Here is a 16,783-nt window from a genome sequence, read left to right as displayed (position 1 = left end):
AAGACCCTCCTGTATTCCTTGGAGAACAATTTTCTTTGGATGTGGTATATTCACTGATACATGACAATCCAACAAAAGGAAAAGAAAAAAAAACATAAAGGTATTTGTCATGTAAGAAAGAAGCCGTTTATTTTCTTAACATTTCTGTGCATGATTTCACAGTAGCACTGTGATTTCTATATTTTGAAGTATACAAAATAAAAAGACCAGCATAGATCAACATACATTAATAACAAAACAACTAAGTTAAAATTTCATACTTAAAGTACTTTGGTATGACGTCAAAGCATTTATATATCTGCTTACATATATATGAACTCTATCTAATACATTTTTGCCTCTTACCGGCCCACAACGTGGTAGCTTCAAACACTTCTGTGGATGTGTCAGGTACTCCTGATATGGAAGTGCACTCTTGACATTTTGACAAAGAAACATTTGCATTAAAAAAGAAAAAAGCTAACAAATAAAAAAATAATAATAATAAAACAGGAGTCTTACAGACTTGGTACAACATGATGGATGTTTCCTGTGCTCAGGGAATACAGCATCAACTGCCATACTCATTTCCATGTGCACAAACAGCTGCTTATCATGACTCTCCAGTGTTTTTTTTTTAACTTATCAGCCAGTAGTAGGCGACAGAGGGACTTAAGAGCTGATATAAAGAGATAAAACCTGAATAAAATAACTCTTAAGGAGGAGTATTTCTCAAACAGTTTCTCAGAAAAGCACTGAATAACTTATTCATATATTTGGTATTTTTCATGTAAACATTCACACCCTCTCACTTCCCTCCTTCGTCTGCCTCCTGAGGTGTCTCTCCCTGCCTTTCTTCTGCCCTAATGTCACCTTCTTCCTGCTCAACAGGCTCTGAAGCCAGCTGTTCCTCCTTCGAAGCGTCAGAGCTTCTGTCTTGTTCTGCTTCATGCTCCATGTCTTCCCTGTTGTCGTGGTCACTTTTTGTCATTTCAGCGTTTGCAGTTTCACAGTCCCCTTCCTTGTTTTCAGCTTCTTTAAGACTACATTCAGCTTCCTCTGACGGGCTGTCCAAAACCTGGTTCTTGACCCCATTTTCTTTTGGGCTGCACAGTTCACATGGGGACAGTCCACTCCCGAAGCCTTCTGCCTCCTCTCCAGCTGATCTCCTGTGCTGTCTTGTGGGCAGTCGCCTTTTAAATGACAGTCGTGCGCGGGTCTGTGTGGAAAATAATAAGCATAAAGATTAATTTTACATCTGTAAGAGTGTGCAGGTTTTCAGCTTTAAATGATGCAAGTAACTGTTTAGGTTTAATCAGCATATGCGTGACAGCACCAAACAAATGACACCCAGGGACTCTAACTAGGCTAAGGGGATTACATCCTCAATCCACCCAGCAGCAGCACACATGAACTACAGGAGCATCTTGCTTGAGCTTATCCAAGGCCGGCCTGCTTAAACAGACGTTGCAGAACCCCCACTGAGAAGCACGTCAGTAGGGATGGGGGGGAATGTACCTGGCTGTGGTATCACAGCTTATTCGGCAATTAGCGTGAGAAACACGGGGCTTCAATGTGACAGCAACTCATGTTGGTCATTTTGTGATGAAAGTCACACAAAATTCACCACGAAACATAAAAGAAAGTTAAAGGTGTCATGTAAGGTGCATTTTGGCCTTCTGAAAGTTCAAAGTAATAAGATAAAAGTAGCCTAACTATACTATAAGGAGGAAGCACACAGCACCTTGTTGATGCTTGGCAATGGGATCCCTTCAGGAGGGCTGTCGAAGCTGATGGGTTCCTCCTCTTCACTGGATTGATGCGAGGGTTGCAGAGTGGGAGTCAGAGGGCTCAGGCGGCTGCAGGGCATGGTGGGGGACAGCGGTGCCTGTGGCAGTTTCACCTCTGGAGTCTTTGGTGAAGGCAGCAGAGCAGTGGGTGACAGAGCGAGGTTGGCCTGAAGGGCAGAAGGGAAGCCAAGATACTAAAATTCTTCCATGCATTTTAAAATTCAATAACTTATAAACATACCAGAATAACAGTTTACTGAAACACAGAACTTGCTTTATAAGGAGATTAGGTGAAGCAGAAACTAAACTCTAGCATTTCTTTGAACATGTGTAAATAATATTTCCAGTCACAACGTGAGCATCGTTCTTTGAAAACTGAATTTAACTCATTACTTTACAGGCCTACCCACTTGATATTGCTCTGCGTACAACTGCAACATTCCTGTTTTAAAATGTCACTGCTAAAAGTCTGTCCTTGAAAAATCAAAGTGCTACAAATAGCTGACAAATTAACCCCGCCAACTAATGTCCTACCTGCACCGGAGAGAAAAGAAAGAGGGAGAATCGGCAGCCCTTTTGTCCCATGGCTGCCCACCGTGTGAAATTGCAAACCAAAGGAACTCAAGTAGCAAGTTAAAGCCTCGCCAGAACCTCTGTAGTCTGTGATCCAATTAGCTCATTAATCTGTGCAGATTGCTGCATAAGGGACAAGCCTCTCCCCCTTTACCTCCCTGCATGTGAGCGGCTCAGGCACCAGTGAAAACAGAACAGCGGGTGGCAGTAATGCTTTAAAAAACCTGAATACTCGCTGCAATAACCCATCATTAGTGAGCTTAGCAGCTTTTTCCCCCCTCCTTCACCAATGCACCATGTGTTGCACCAACCTGCAGCTTCTCAATGACGGCAGAGTTCTTCAGCTTGACTTTAATGGGATTTGGTGGAACAGCAGATTTCTGCCAGAGAACACAGTTAATGAAAGACAAACATGCAGTGGATTCACAACTAATATTTGCTAAAAGCTAATATTTATCAAAAGTTAATATTTACTAAGAGCATTGGTTGATTGTGCTTTAAGGCACCTTTTCTTATAAAGTAGCCCATTAAGGCATATGTCCTACCAAATGCTAAGAATTGTTATATACATTTAAACGCATTTCAGTTTTGTTACTAACAAAATACACATTTTTATTGTTTTTATGCTTATGTAACATTTCTGTTGTGCTTTTTATTGGCCCATAACTCAATGATATATTTGCGTCGTTTGTTTGGCATGTTGTCATTTTACTGGGAGGAAAAACAACAAGCCTTTCCCAATGATTGAGGCAGAAGAAGAAAACCAAAAACACGAATAATAAAATACCACATTTATCAACATTACACTACCCGCTATGTCGAAACTGTGAGGCTGCAATGAACATGCACAGTAAACAAATCCAAGTCTGTCTTCTGGGGACTTTCAAGAAGCAAAACGTAACACGCGGGTCAATGAACGAACGCGGTGACTCACATCTGACTCGTCGTTATCATCAGTTTGATTTCGCAACGTCAGGGAACACGGAGGTCGTCTTCGAGGCTACAAATTTAAGGGAAGAGAACGAGTAATGATTCACTAACTGCTTCCTTTAAGAAAGCACATATATTTGAATAATGTTCTGCACGGACATACATGTTTATAGATTTTTGTTTTGTTATACAGGACAAATAAAATGCATTACCTCGCCATTTGAGTTGGGCATTGGAAGAATATGACCTTTGAACTTTCCGGCCAGCTCAGCCACCGACGGCTTGGATGGAGAATTCTTCTGAAAGAAAGAAAAAAAGGAGGAAAAGTGAAAAATACTGTATGAAAACTTAAATACACTGAAAAAAAAAAAAAAAAATTAGACTTCAAAGGTTAATGACAATTCCACAATCGTGACACAAGAACAGTGAATAATAATATGATAATATTAAGCAATATTTATATATATAGTGTGCATATACTATAACATGAAAAAATCAAAACCTTAAACATAATAGTGCATCAAGACTTGGTCATGGAAACCAAGCTGTGGAACTGAAAGGCACTTTTAATTACACCCCCTACTTGTCTAAGCTGAATGTTGTAACAAAGGGGTGTAACTTGCTGAACAAACAGAGCTAAAACATGATCCATTTTAATAAACATGGCATGTGCAGAAGGCAGCAGAACACAAATCATGTTCTAAGATTAAAAAAAGAAGTTTTTCGCTTCCTTCTTCTTAACAAGACTCCATCAGCGTGCCGGTTTAGTCAGGTCCTTAGAGGATCTCATCTAGAAAGCACAGGAAGTGAGGCCCCCCCCCCTCTTTCGCTCGGTCTCTGCAGCTGTTCCACATCACGCTGCAGCCTGTGACAGGAGGGACCTGTCCTCTGCTTCAAACTGTTATCACTTCTTGGCTGCTTTACTTTCAGTCTCTCCCACTATTCCCAAGCTGATTGCTAAACATCCCTCCTCCGCACTTTGCTTTGATGGCCAGTAACTCCACTCTACTGTGGCTTAAGTAATAAGTTTTCTGACTGTGTCAGACCTAAATCTAAATCGAGAAAAACAACATCAGTACTAGTTTTTTTTCCCAGGGTCTAGGTGCATGTTATACCAAGTATTGGAGCCGTGCATTAGCTGAGCTATTTGTTTGCATAAGTTGGCAGTCGAAGTTATGCCAGGACTGTGCAAATTCCAGTGCATGATGCAGCCTTTTAATGGTTTGCATTATATTCACTGCTTGTGGGACCCCTCCTTGTGGCTTTCATATTACATCTCATTACCATCATACTTTTATTGACCACTAAAAAGCTCGCGCCTCTCCTCACATCTGCGATTTCAGTCACATTTCCTGGGTGTGCACTCGCAGTTCACCCACCTTGCACATTTTGAACTGTGGCCCATGAAAACATGGATCTCCCAGGCTTCATAGATAGACGCATTCCACATTTTAATCACACGCCTTGTTTTCCTTTTTCCCCCCCTTGTTCTCAGCATGACCTCACCACCTTGCTCCCTCCACCCAAATACGTAATGGCACCAGCGAGCCCCGCAGTGCCTCTCGTAACATTTCTCTGCATTCTAATCCAAAGCCAGCCCTTTTCCTGAAATCTCTTTTGTCATTCACGATAAATAATAATTACAAGTGACCACCCACTCGTCGTGCCATTATTTTGTAACCTCTAATTGTTTAACTATTTCCTGTCCTTCAAAAACAAATGCCTCCTTGAGAACAAAGTCAAAACACGTGCAGGGGACAGGAAGTGGAACTCTTTGTTTTGTATATCTATGCTCTGATGTTTTAGGTGAAGAAAGTCATGACTGCAGTTGGAAAATTGAAACTGCTTATGTGCAGGAAAAATACTACAAATTATTAAAATATGGAGAAGCAAGTAAAAGTAAAATTGATACATGTAAATGTCAAGAGGGTCTAGGAGATTTAACATCTGCACAGCTTCATAAGAACTAATTGGAGGTGCATTATTATTCTTTCATCCTTCTTTTATGTAAGCCCTTATCTTTAATGAGCTTCTTCATGTGGAACGAAAATAAATGTCATGCTCCATAAAAACTCCCGAATTTAATGACATTTAATACACATTTATATAAGATGATAAATGTAATTCTGTTCATGCATAATGTAAAAATATCAGCAGTTACTTTAAAACTAGAGTCTTGCATATTTTGAGGTAACACCCAAGACCATGCGACATACTGTCTGTGGACGTAAAAACAGTGGTTTCATTAGGTTTCTCATCAGCTTTGAGTTTCACAACATTTTACAGATACAAAGTCAGCACTCTTATGAAAAATGAAGTGCATCTTAACAACGCCAGTGACAAAAATCTTTTTCCTCTCAGCTCATGAACACATATAGCTTCATGAACTGTGTCACCAAGATGACAAAAAGGCTTCTGGTGGGTTATCACTACTACACATGCTTAACTTTAGTAGGACCCCCAGCTCAGTGGATGAGTGGGAAACTATGTTTCACTGCGGGAGAGAGCAGGGCAAACTATTTCTGGGGCTCTAGGCCTGGGAAAAAGCACCAGAGCTGTGCAGGCTTCCTGGATCACAGCTCTACTCTGTAACCCCTCGGCTCCTAAGAGAGTGTGTCCCTGGACATGCTAGACCACATCTGAAACATACCATAATCTAGCATACAGGGCAATTGAACATATCTAAAAAAGGAAATGCCTTCTAAAATGGTAAATGGCCTGTATTTGTATAGCGCTTTACTAGTCCCTAAGGACCCCAAAGCGATTTACACATCCAGTCATCCACCCATTCACACACTGGTGATGGCAAGCTACATTGTAGCCACAGCCACCCTGGGGCGCACTGACAGAGGCGAGGCTGCCGGACACTGGCGCCACCAGGCCCTCTGACCACCACCAGTAGGCGACAGGTGAAGTTTCTTGCCCAAGGACACAATGACTGAGACTGTCGGAGCCGGGGCTCGAACCGGCAACCTCCAATTACAAGACGAACTGCCAACTCTTGAGCCACGATCGCCCCATGTGAGACACACACAAAACCAGGCCCAGCTTAAATCCAAGAAAGCTTCCTGGAAATAGCTCATTTAGGCTCGCTTTTGCACAAATTAAAAGTATTCTTACCATTTAATAGCTGCATTTTGATGCTTTTAATAAGACTGGCGTTTAATGGATCAGAAGTAAAGTGTATTGTCTTTAAGTAAATGACTGACCGCAATAATATAAGCAGACATATGCACTATAGCCCCCACCCCAGCAAATATCTCCACACTGAACAACCACCAGCTTTGGTCTTTTTGACATCTAGTCGAGTTTGTAAAACAACACGAAATTGAAAGGTGTGAAGGAAAGCCACTGATGAAATATACTTCTCAAACATTGTCTAGATGTCTTTGTTTGGCTTTCTAACCAAAGAAGGTTTGCATTAAATGTTTCACAAGTTATCGATCGAGTGGACAGTGTCTACTCAGTGGCTATAGTTCCTGATGTTCTCAATGTACTGCTCACACCACAGCTTTGTAAGGAGAGGATATCTATGACAGTGTAACATATTTACCATGTAACAATTTAAATAGATTTTAGATAAACATCATGGCTGCTGTAATACTTCCGGAGAACACCATGTAAGAGTATTCACGAAGACGAAGAAGAAGAAGAAGAAAAGAGGTTCAATTTGTCTGGTTTTGTCAGACTGATCCTGTATAATACCTGGAAACAAAATCCATTCATTGAAGTCTATTATTGTAGGATATTTACCTTATAATATAATGTGCGCTATATCAATAAAACTGAGTCTTTGTGGTCATATGGTGACCAGTTTTGACCTGAGATGTAACGTCACCATTTTAGTCATGTTTGCTGGGACATTACTTAATGGATGAGCCGTATTAATTTCGTTGATTAAATTCTTTTAGTCATCGTTTTTATCAACAAGCTTTTTTTTCCCCTGACAATAACTAAATAAAAACTAATGCACAAGAACAAAAACTATGATAAAATGTATTCACACTTGCGTAGACGTATAAAAACAAGATGAAAATGTTCTGGACAAACAAAATCCAATCAGAGTTCATCAATTTGTGTAGAAAGGCGGGACGAGTTTGGAAGTGACCCAGAAGTACTCTCCTTGTGCCGTAAGGTTAGACATGAATTTGATCTGTCGCCGACAAACGGAGCGGGAGGAGGCAAGCTCCCATGCTCCCCGTTTCTCGTGAATACGCGACAAAATGTCAACACATGGGATGATAATAAGAGTAGACACATTACACATTTCACTTTTGATTTAAGGAAAATAAGACGCTTTGTAACACTTCGTTTTAGCCAGTCTACAATAACGTTACGATATTTAGTCAACTAAAACTAGAGTAAATGAAAAAAAGAATTTAGATACTAAATTATGATTATAACTAAATCAAAATTTGCTGCCAAGTTAACACTGCCCGTGAGAACGCAAATATTTGATGCAGTCACATCAAATACTTTAAATCCTCATTTATCTGAGTGTGTGATGTTGGGGCACCCTGATATGCAAAGAGCACGGCAAACAGTCAAATATCACTTCTGCTGGGTGGTCACAGGGTTGGGGTCAAATACGAATGCATCTGAAGAGATTTAGGAAAAGTGTGGATAGTATCTACTAGAGTAATCAATAGATAAAGTGAGAAAATTAGAAAAAGTAAAATTGTACTATCTAACAGTGGGACCAAAACTGGAAACTCCCGTTTGCCATCAGGAAGACGTTTCTATGGTTACCTATGAGGTTTAACAGTGTCTTTAAATAACTAACTGAGAAATTAAGGTGCTACAATTTCTTTAAAATCAATATACTGCTCTACAAAAGATATTTTGAAATTGCTGAGAAAATTCTCTACGAATTCCACATTTTCTCTGTGGGCTGTGCTTAGAGACACAAAGGTTATTGCTAACCAGTGCCTTCATTTTTAGGCTGTGGATGGAGACACGAGGTTTACTGTATGACTAGCAGAAGGAGAACAGAGAGACCACAGATCATACAAAACCAGTTATTGTCCGTTCCTGTGATTCCCATTTCCGGAGGCAGGAGAGAAGAAGAAGCACATGATGTTAGTCTGCGTAAATCTTAAACTTATCTGCTTGTGCAGTTGTCTGAGAGCAAGAAGCCATGTACATAAAGGAGCTGATAAAGGTGCTGTCTGGCGCAGGATCTTTTAACTCTCAATCCTAATAATGTCTAACTGGCGAGCCTCAGGGTGTGGATCGGTGAAAGTGAAGATAAATACAGCACACAGCTGTTCAGCAAGACTTTGTTCCATAGGTTCACCAAGCTTAATGGCTTCAGTTTGAGTCTGCAGACTTTTCACAAGTCAGCGTGTTCTGCCAGGGGGAAAACCACCACAGTTAGCAGCTCCCTTCTGCCTACACTTGTTAAGTGGCGAGAGAACAGACAGGCACTTTCTTGCTAGCTGCATTTCCAGGAAAACATGATGTGTTTTTGGACCAGACCTCATCTGAATATGTCAGTTTTCCACTGCCCAATACTGGCACCACCATTCTGTGTTTTTTCACTTACGTGTGCTAGTGTTATAAAAGGTCCTGAATCAGAGGGATGAGGTAAATGGACAAACTCATTCACTTGTTGCTGCAGCCTCCGGGGAAATGGGAGGTACTGCAGACACAGCCTAACACTGTCGACTGAGGAGACAAATATTAAATAAGCATCCAGGGGAAAGGAAAACAAATCCAAATGACCCGAGAACAGAAAGCTGCAGATAAAGTTCTTTTTCCCAAGAATACCCAGAAGGCCAGAACACATTTTTCTCAAATGTTATAAATGCACCAACAATATCAATATCCCAAGTGACTTTAACTGCGATTTGATTAAGAAATTGTTAATGTGGGAATGCACTGTTTAACAAGAATCTGAGAAACAAAAGCTACCAGAATATGTGAACAGCTCATAGTAGAGATTACAGCTCCCAAACATTTGAACTTATTCAGGAAAACTTTAGTGACTCTCACAGGGCTCTGGTATTCTCATTCACTCTGATCCAAGCAGCACAATGACAAACCATCACCATAGTGAATCAGATGGTTGACATTGTGGACTAAAGAACATGGACAGTCACGGGATGACATCATCCAGTGAAGTCACTTTAATTACATGGTACCTGCAGTGTGCCAGAGGATCTGGGATCTGTTCAGGCATAGCGACATAGTGATCATATTTGGCAATAGCCTGAATAGTGTAGTGATGGGAGTAAAGGGATTTGAAGTGGCACATAAGTATGAAACTGGATGTAGACACAGTGACATTATATATGATGCTTGTGAATAAAACATTATTTTCCCCTGATTTCTTTCTGTTGGGAATTCAACGTATCCTCCCACTTTTCCACTACTCTACCACTTCCTCTTCCCAACATTTTCTAAACTCCATTCCTGGCACCACTATATTCTTCTAATGAGAGTTGAACTGCATGCGTTTCTAGATCATTTCAAGCAAACTTAAGGCTTTCAGACCGGAGATTGTGCAACACACAACCACCCTATAAAGCAGGATGTCATTTGTGTTTCAACTGAAAACCTTACAGTTTGACTTTACCCTACTACCACAACCACCACAAACACAGAGACCTGAGTAGTATCTACATGTCACCTGTGTTCTACACTAACTAAGGATAGTTTCAAATCTTATTTAGTGAATTTATAAAATTTGATTAGGTTTCCCAACAGTATATCTGGACAGGTTAGCCCAACATCAGCCTGCTACCACATTTAAACTGAATCATAATTTTACTGGCAGCAGAAAGTCTCTTCTCTCTAAAAAGAACATGGTGGCACAGTTTAGGTTTGCTAAGTTGAACTGAACAAACCACAAGACTTTTGATGATTTGGTCTTGTTTTGCAGCCAGATAACATCTTGCTGTCATTGACTCGTACAGCAGCTCCTATGTACACCGCAGTATTCTTGAGTCACATGTGAGGCTATATGTCACACAGCTAAAGGTTGACCGAATCTGGGTCATTCAACAGGACGATCATTTCAAACTTACCAGAAAATCTGTAATGAAATGGCCAAACATCAGCCTGACAGAAACACACTGGTGTGATGTTAAGAGAGCTGTGCATAAACGAATGGCCACAAAACTCAAAGAACTAAAGAACATTGTAAAGAAAAGTGGGCCGAAATTCCTCCACAGCGATGCGAGAGACTGATAAAGTCATACAGAAAACAATTTCTTTGAATTTTTGCCACAGCAGAAAAAAGATATTGAATTGTTGGGCCTACATAGATTTTTACAAGACTGCATGAAGTGCTATGAAAACTCTTTTTTACATGACTGTACATGCCCAAACCCACAGGATGCACGTGTCTTCCAAGCTACAACAACCTAAAAAATCTCAATACCTTTCACACAGTTCTGGAACACACAGTACATTCAATAATAAAGCAACAACGATGAAATCATAAATATTCAACATCTTAAAGAGGTTGCAAGATGTTCCTTTAAGAAAAATGCAAAAGTTGATGTGGGAAAAAGGGCAATTGCAAACTATGTGCATCTTGCAGCATTTATTGCGTTTGCACTACTTTCTGCCAAAAAAGGAAATCAAGAGCATGGCTAGATGCCACATTTAGAAGAGGGTGGTTGAAGAGGTGCAGGCAGCATGGGTTAACTGTTCTGCAGGGAGATTTGTAAGAAATGTAAAAACTCATGATGATAGTGTTTTTGTAGTTTCCACTTCCTCTGTTTGGCTCACTGTTCTCAAAATCCTTCTGCACGTACCTCGCATTTTTCAGACTTTGTGCTGAAAAGTCAGCATGTTTGAGAAGCTGCAGATGTCTAAGACAGCACAAGCAGCCTCCCCGGCCTTTACAAACTTAAATGGCTTTGACTCAATAACTTGTACCCTGTCAGCTCTGTCAAGATGAAGATCTCAAGAACTTGCCTGCAATAACCGAGCCGGGCCAGAAGTTGTGTTGCCAGCATTCAAATGACAATGATTTCTTCATGGTGTACATGCATGCGTTCATGGTGCAATTTTAAGGGCAAACAACATGCGTGTTTCGCTTCTACATATCAGTGTCCTCTGCGTTATCTCTTCTGTAGTTCCCACCCCACACACAGTATCTCTCTGCCTCACGCATTGCTTTGAACTGAAGCTCAAAGAGCTCTGACGCAGTCTCGTCCTGATAGCAGAACCTTTTAGTCTGTGTGGGCTGCAAATAACAACATTGTTTAGGAAAAGATCAACAAAAGTGTTGCAGTAAAACGCAGCAAAAGCATTTAGAGGATTATGGGGTTTAATGAATTTGATCGGTCGTAAAGGTGCAAATAGCCTCCTATGACTCGAGGTGCTATAATGAGGTCGACGTGGAGAAGTAACTTCAAGCAGCAAAGCAGAGAGTAGACATATGCAACACAAGGAGACATAAAATGCCTTACTTTGAATTAAACTTGGGCAATTTCACATCTGATGGGGAACAATTAAACTGCTTCAGCCAGCTGCAGAATCAAGCCCATTTGTCAACCAAACACATTGTGTGCATCCCTCAGGCGTGAAAAATATTATAAATTTACCCCATTCTGATTTTTTCCCCTCCAACTCCATTTTTAGATCATCTCATCTTTTATTGTTGCAGCTCACTTCTTGCTGAATGAACCGCCACCGACTCCTAGTATGATTATTGTCATACTAAGGAGGACAATTATTGTCTGCAGACAATAATCATCGTTTCCCTCTCCAGACAATAATCATTGCACTCATTCATACAGTGCATCTGCATCTGGGAACATGCACTGCAAACACTATCAGAGAATCTAAGCATTTTTAAAGGAGTGCCAAAAATGGTTCGCAAGGAGTGTAAGTTACTTTTTTGTAATGAGCGTAGTCCAACTCTCATAACAACAACAGTTAAGTTAGGCCCCCCAAAAAAGTGTTTATTTTCCATTTAATTTTTGTTACTGTTATCCCCAGGGAAACTGCATGCATTGTGAAATAATCAAGAAAAACTGCAAAGAGCACTAAGATTCTGCATGAAATGATTTTGCGATTACATCCTTTTGGAAGTCAAAGTGTTTGTATAACAAAAATAAAGTTAAAATAAGTAATTAGCCTATAGAAAGCATCAGTTAACTACAAGATGCTGGCTGTTTGTCCAAACGTCACCTAACTTATCCCAACAATGCTCAAAACTGTTTTGGAAACATAAGTGAATTTTATTAACTGTAAAAGTCACAAAACATTGAACAGACACCCCACTGTGTGTGCTTTAAATGGAGATACAGCCATAACGACTCCGTGACTCAGAGGATAGGCCACGGTGTTTTCCACTTTCCTTGATCTTAGTGTTTTGCATTCCACTGAGCTTCACGGTCAGTTAGGTGTCTGTTTTATGTTTGCTACAGAGTGGACCATTCATTTGGTGTACTGAAACATGGCACATTAGCACTGGTTACGAAAACAAGGCAAGGCCCATCAATAAGGATTTAAAAAAATAAAAAAAATAAAAAAAACTGTCCAAATCACACATATATGGGTTTATTTTACCACACATTGTCTAATATTTATGCAAATGAGTGTAGCGTATGTTTAGTAAGATAGTACCTCATTTGCATTTTTAAATGAGAAAGTATATCTTTGAGATAAACCGTTTTCAGATAAAAACCGAGAGTATATTACCACAGGCATGAGTACATTTATTTTTTGCCAACCATTTTTGAGCTGAAGCGTCAGCAGTACATGTCCCAGTTTTATTCCTACCTATCCACTGAAGTATTTTTCCAACACATTCAATAAAAGCTTGCCAGTAACAACCTTTGTTACCTTTGTTTGCAAATTAGCATGAACTTAGATAAATAATGCCAGAAGATTCTTCCTGTTTTTCCTTCTCCCAGTCACCAAGTGCTTGCTCTTAGTCGTCTAATTGTTGGGGTTTGTTCTGCATCGTTGTACCATTTTTACCTTGCAGCATTAACCACCTTGAGGCGACTGTTGTTGTGATTTCGAGTTAAATAAAACTGAATTTAAATAAAGCCACAGGTGCATGTGAAAGTAAAAAAGTCACCAAGTCTTTCTTTTTTTACTCTTTTCGTCTGTAGTTGTAGTATACAACCTTTGACAATGGACTACATGTACCAGTGACTGCAGCGCTGCGAGCACCATTTAAAAGACATGTTGTTGTAATGCAAAAGTGGAAAAACTAACTCATTAGCAAATGTCTGGCTGGTACAGACTGAGTTTCTGTGTTATTGGTCTCTTTACTTAGGATTACATAATAAATGTGCATGCCATATGGTTGGCAAAGCGATCTCAAATACTCAGTCCTCCAGCTGTGGGGATGTTTTTCCATGAGAGGAAAACCACCACACATGCATATACAGTACTAATTTTCAGGTGTTTGTGCACATACACACAAACACACAGTTGGAGTTCCTAGAAGGGAAACACGAAGTTTAAGAACTTCCATGTGTTAATCTTCTCCTTAGGCTGGCTTGAAGGAGGTGACGTAAATCAAAATTTGTGACCGTGACCCATTCTTTGACTATGCTAGAACCACACATTGGCAACCATTAGCATGTGACATCCAAAACTAAGCTAAAGACACTTGGATGACAAATTTCACTTCAGTAATTGTGGTAATTGCGGAAAGACCAAATGAGCTCGGTCATCAATAGATCCATGAAACTGCTGACAGGTAATTGCAGGATATCCGGGTCTATATGCTGTTCACAGGCTCCCAAATCAAGTCACACTGGGTTTTTTTAGAGGGTCATACAGAAAATGCATCAAATGCACATCAAAGCTTTGCTTCAGGATGAAAGCTCAGCTTTTGATTATTTTTTATTTTAACAGTTTCATTTCACTGGAAGTATTTCAAATCATAAATACTTGTTTGTTAAACGCTCTTATCTTTCAAGATTTGAAGGTGGTCCCTATTTGCTACACAAAAAGACGAATAAACTCTTAAATCCAAGGTGAACAAGTCGAAAGCAATTCTAAAGAATGCGAGATTGGTTTTGTTCTGTCTTCTCCTGTAGTTGGAGAAAAGGGGTATTTCTGCTATTTTCCACATGAGATTAAAAAACGTAATAATGATGTCTGAGGGAACAGCTTGTTTTGCAGGGAGGAGGCCGGGAACCTGTGAGCACACAGTGCAGGGGAAGACTAAAAAGACTTCCTATACCATAAAGAAGAGCTCGTGTTCTTTTTTTTTTTAGCTTCAGCACAAGTGAGTAAAGGAAAGTTTGGGTTCTGAGAAGTGACAGGAGCCCCCAAAAGTCCTTACAGAAGACTTAAAATGAATAAAATAGCAGTTTGAACTGTAAATTTGCCATCGCGGCAAAACAGCATCTGGTGAAAGATGTTCTAAGAGTTCCGTTTCCTTCCTCTACACTGTTGTTATGTTGTTAACTTGTGACCACAAACCTGTTATTGAAGCATATCAGCCTGAGGCTCAAACACACAGAGCCAAATAGGTTAAAATTGGTGTGTCTTTAGGCGCATCTATGCTTCAAAAACAGACACACACACAAAAAAAAATCCAAAGAGTGAGTCTGAGTTTAAAATCACATCACGCAGCTATCACGTGCTGATTGCTATCACAAACCACATACACTATATGATCATCTTAGTAAAGACATAGGACACGCACATAATGAACCATGGGTCAAACATTTGTTAAAACATTGCGCAAACAAGTCCCAGTTCCCCCACAAATATTCCAGTAATAATACTGAGCACAAACAACCTCTCCTATGATGCAATGCCTTAATTTCAACCACACAGTGTTTACACACAACCAGATTAAATGTTAAAAACATCTGGCTTCAGAGCACGGGCTGCATAACGACTGCGCTCGGAGTCATATACATAGTTTCTACCTCCATCCTGTTGAATGTGGAAAAGACCGTCCCCTCCTGCGTAATTCTCTCCTTTTCGGCCTCTTGGAGCAAACTGCTGGTTGTGAGGAAGGTGAGAGCGGTTAAAAGCGTAGCTCGTAGATAGAAACTCTGTGTTTATATCTGGAGCCAAATCAGCCTCATGGAGGTGGGAGGAGCGGGCAACTTTCACGCGCATTTGGCTGCTTCAACGCCGTCAAGTCAGTCGGATTGAAAATGCCACTTTTCCCAAAGCCTTTCAAAATAAAACGCACTTTGCCTTCACTCAAAATTACTTTTGTCTTGCAGGTTTGGCAGCTGCTATTACAAATGAAGCAGAAATCCCAAAATAAATTTTGCTATGGACATACTAATAGATGTTTTATTCAGAGAAATGAACTTACCATTTAGTTCCACAAGGCGACAGCTTTAATCTTGGGGGGCAATCGTTTGCTTTTGCCACATGGCAGCTAAGAGTTGCTGTGACAAGCGAGCCAAACTGTACGTTTCAATCCCTTACGTCACAACAGCAGCATATTATCTGCCAAATGAGTAAACTTATTTATTTACTCTTTTAGATCATAAATATAGTTTTTCTTGAAAATGGAGTACATGCACTATTTTATTGGTGAGAATTACCCATTTAAAGCCTTTATTTTGAAGACAACGTTGTCGCGGATCTGGTGTTGTTTTTCTTTATTTTGATGTGGTTAAGCTGCGCTGGTAATCAGGTGGGTGGTATGTATTTTTGCTGTGCATAAGAAACATGTTTGGGTAGAGTTCAGTTCCTTGCTGTAGGTGGTTCTCCCACAGTATCCTGACAAATGTCTCATTATACCACATGCACTTTGCTATTTAATGGTTGCTTCATTTGGTGTAAATATCCTGCAGGGTGTCTAAAAGTTAACTTGACAACTAATTAGAACAATGTGACAAACTTGAAAACAAATTTTAATATCTTTAATTAAAAGGGTGGTGTTTGGGGGTCATTTCTAGCTTTAAATGTGGACATTTGAAATTCGTTCAACGTGTTTGCATATCTTATGTTTTCTTGACAATGCGAAGAATTACCATTTCTTTTTTCTATAATGTAAGTCACAGATACTCACAGCTAGTAACTTACACTACCGTCAGCTCATTTTTTATCTGTTGGCTCATTTGGAGTCTTATAAAATATATAGAAGTAACTCTACTATCCTGTCTGTGGCCTGAATGAAGACAGGTCAGTCACTCAAAGGGTTCACACTGTTGAACTGTAAATGCTTTATGGGAATTTTGCGCTTTTTTTGGCCATGCAAAATTTGATACATGATATGAAACTCACGGTCATTGTCATTCATTCTGTTTTAGTGAAGTGTGATGGATAGATGGTTTTAGAGTTTAGATACATCTTTATGTTCAGCTGTCAAATAGTCAAAATACAGTTTGACGAGTTGTAGAATTGTTAGAATTATGCATCTGTCATTGATTCAGGTGTGCAGAGCTTTCTAAATCAACTGTAAAGACATAAAGAAGAATGGAACAATTGAAAAATAAGTGAACGTTTATTTAAGGTTATTATTTTATTTGTACTTTTAAAACCAAATAATAAGCATGAAAATGTTTCTTATATTTATGCGTTGCGTATAAGCCCTGTGACACTATAGCCTGTAC

At 39.8% G+C, this 16,783-nt stretch overlaps 1 protein-coding gene across 3 annotated transcripts; it reads right to left on the bottom strand.

Annotated features, from left to right (window-relative positions):
• Positions 1–103: 103 nt before the first annotated feature.
• zgc:153184 (capZ-interacting protein) lies at positions 104–15,285 on the bottom strand. 3 transcript variants are annotated; one of them, XM_006796617.3, is made up of 6 exons: positions 15,134–15,285; positions 3,485–3,571; positions 3,277–3,342; positions 2,654–2,722; positions 1,724–1,936; positions 104–1,198 (listed from the first exon to the last, which is right to left on the bottom strand). In XM_006796617.3, exons 1-6 carry the CDS (start codon positions 15,137–15,139, stop codon positions 788–790), a joined length of 852 nt encoding a protein of 283 aa, XP_006796680.1. In that variant the 5' UTR covers positions 15,140–15,285; the 3' UTR covers positions 104–787. The 3 variants fall into 3 exon arrangements, with proteins under 3 accessions (XP_006796680.1, XP_006796681.1, XP_006796679.1); XM_006796618.3 differs by having other exon boundaries at positions 3,485–3,568; XM_006796616.2 differs by lacking the exon at positions 15,134–15,285 and adding an exon at positions 3,775–3,784.
• Positions 15,286–16,783: the final 1,498 nt, after the last annotated feature.

This window comes from Neolamprologus brichardi, chromosome 14, assembly GCF_056152115.1.
Source record: "Neolamprologus brichardi isolate AB-2024 chromosome 14, ASM5615211v1, whole genome shotgun sequence".
NCBI lineage: Eukaryota > Metazoa > Chordata > Actinopteri > Cichliformes > Cichlidae > Neolamprologus > Neolamprologus brichardi.
The sequence above is the reverse complement of the archived record's forward strand: the minus strand, read 5'-3'. Positions and strand labels throughout refer to the sequence as shown.

Bases quoted from the DNA above. Each gene is read 5' to 3' on its own strand.
- zgc:153184 (XM_006796616.2), bottom strand. The intron at 3,343-3,484 runs GTAATGCATTTT...TTAAATTTGTAG, and splicing joins TGCCCAACTCAAATGGCGAG to CCTCGAAGACGACCTCCGTG. The intron at 1,199-1,723 runs GTGCTGTGTGCT...TTTTCCACACAG, and splicing joins CATTGCCAAGCATCAACAAG to ACCCGCGCACGACTGTCATT.